Here is a 2,284-nt window from a genome sequence, read left to right as displayed (position 1 = left end):
AACAACGCTGCGACCCGCATCACGCCCCATGGTGCGCCCGCGAAATTCATTTTATTCCCAAAATATTCCTGGGGGGTCCCTCCTTTTCCAGGACCTCCTCTGAATATTTTCGCATTTTTTTTTTTCGGATTTAACCGGCCGGCCAGAGCAAGACAGGGGATTCCAAGATCCGCTGTGTGGGGACGAGTCTGCAGGCCCAGAGTTGGAAAAGAGTACGCACAGACCTCTGCTTCATCGCTGATGCGAGTCATCGACCCGTCCTCGCTTGCGCTGATCCTGAAAGAAGCGATAAGTTGCCAGTCGAATAGAGCATCGCCGCCGCAGCGCCTATCGAGCTGTTATTGTCTTCACCGATGCCTTATTGCTGGGCGCATTCTCACCTAGTTACTTTGGTCCGAGAGCCTGCTGTACTACTTGCCACTTGCCTTGCTCTTGCAGCCTTGTCATCCATGGACTCCGACGATTCTGAAAGCGACTCGCAGACTCCAGAGAATGGGGGGTAAGGAAATCGAGGAGGACCCAATTTCGTGCTCTTGATGGATATCGGATGTAACATCTCGAAACAGGGGGGCCAAGTCAGTACAACGACACGGCAAGGGCATCAATGTCAAGTTCGACTTCTACCCCCTCGACAAGTCCAAAGGCAAGCGACGATCTGACGCAAAGCCGTTATGCGCTTCATCGAAGCTAGCGATACACGAGGACTTCCCTTTGCTTGACTTTCTTACGCATCTTCTGGCGGAAATCAACCATTTCGAGTTGCTGTCCTGCAGCAGACTTGTTCGTCTCGCTCGGCTTCAACCAGACTCTCCGGACTTGTCAAATAGCTTTGAACTCCAGTATTCTATCTTCGGAACTTCTGACAAAAATATCAATATCACTTCTGTGGCTGCGTACCAAACCATGATCGAGGATGTAGTCAGGCGACGTCAGCCACAACTTGTCGTCAAGCTCACCGAGCTCCCTGTTGAAGTAAGCCCTTGTTTTGAGTCATAGCTAAGAAATGACCTAGCATATACTCTATTGATGTTTGTTTATAGCAGGATGCTGAAGACACCGAACACATAGAGGCCGATGCCACGACACCCTTGCATGAAAACCCCGTCGACGAAGTTGACGAGTCAGAACAGCCACCCTCAAAGAAGTCAAAAACTGCTGCGGCATCGGTAAGTCTCTGTACCTCCATTGTCCATCTGAGTAACCTGCATATACGCATATACGCACCACAGGCAACTCTCTCCGAACGCGATAAGGAAATCAACAGCCGCGGATAGACCAACTCCAAGGAGAGCATGCGTGTCGGAAGTCCGAATGTCCAAACGAGCACTGTGTTATATACGGACCAAAAGCGTCACATGGTAAGCTGACCGGTCGCCACTTCAATCAGTGGGCGACGTTCTGGGTACGCGTATCTTTCTTGCCTCTCTGTCCCCCCACATCGAGATAACGCGGTTTATACACCTTGCCGTAGGTCAATCAAAAGGAAGGTGTCGACCTCGAGACCCCGCCAACCGGCGGCATATTCAATTTCAGCGCCACTCGTGAGGCTAATGAAGACATCACCGATATCAATCTTCTCTCCAGCCGTCAACTCCAAGCTGCAACAAATCGATCACCGAACGTCGAGATCAGCTTCAACGGGCTTGCCGAAACCATCAAGGCCCTTCGTAACGACGCCACTCACCCACCCAATCAAGCACCTATCACACCTGCTCCCGACATCCTTCGCTTGCCTGCTGTGCCTCCGCCTAGACTACCACCACGCTTGGGCCTGGCAGACTTTGGCACGCAGTACACTATCTCCGCAGAGACCATCACACAACTTAGGCTTATGAAGGTTGTTGGACCTCATGTGCTACGTTTACTCTCAAAGGAGGATTTGTTAGCAGAGGGCTTGTCGCGGGGGCAGGTTGCTGAGGTCCGCGACGCGGAGGAGCGATGGATGAAGGATATTGCTACGGTGCCGTGGCGGTGCCACATGCGTGTTCTCATTCTCAGATTTCTTTGTTCACACGCGCTCTCTCGTACTTAGCTGCTTCATGGTACCTTTCTTGTACTCTATGTGCTTGTATCAACTAATTTTGCTCGACATTTCATCATGGTATAAGAGTGTCTAGGAAGAGGAATATGTACTGAAGGGATCTACAGGTAGTTCGAGTGAGAGAAGAATCCCCAAGTCATCTCGGGAGTGATGATGTCACATGCTAAGTACATCTCCAAGTGAATTTCCTTCGCGGTGAACTGATACATACCGTGACGACGTAGATGTGCCTTGATTGCAGAG

The 2,284-nt window shown here is 50.9% G+C and overlaps 1 protein-coding gene across 1 annotated transcript; it reads left to right on the top strand.

Annotated features, from left to right (window-relative positions):
• Positions 1 to 449: 449 nt before the first annotated feature.
• Positions 450 to 2,032, top strand: STEHIDRAFT_164172 (uncharacterized protein; the record flags this gene model as incomplete). Its single annotated transcript, XM_007311892.1, has 5 exons — positions 450 to 499; positions 567 to 972; positions 1,041 to 1,166; positions 1,388 to 1,402; positions 1,472 to 2,032. 5 exons carry the CDS (start codon positions 450 to 452, stop codon positions 2,030 to 2,032), a joined length of 1,158 nt encoding a protein of 385 aa, XP_007311954.1.
• Positions 2,033 to 2,284: the final 252 nt, after the last annotated feature.

Source organism: Stereum hirsutum (genome assembly GCF_000264905.1).
Source record: "Stereum hirsutum FP-91666 SS1 unplaced genomic scaffold STEHIscaffold_134, whole genome shotgun sequence".
NCBI classification, from domain to species: Eukaryota; Fungi; Basidiomycota; class Agaricomycetes; order Russulales; family Stereaceae; genus Stereum; species Stereum hirsutum.
The sequence above is the reverse complement of the archived record's forward strand: the minus strand, read 5'-3'. Positions and strand labels throughout refer to the sequence as shown.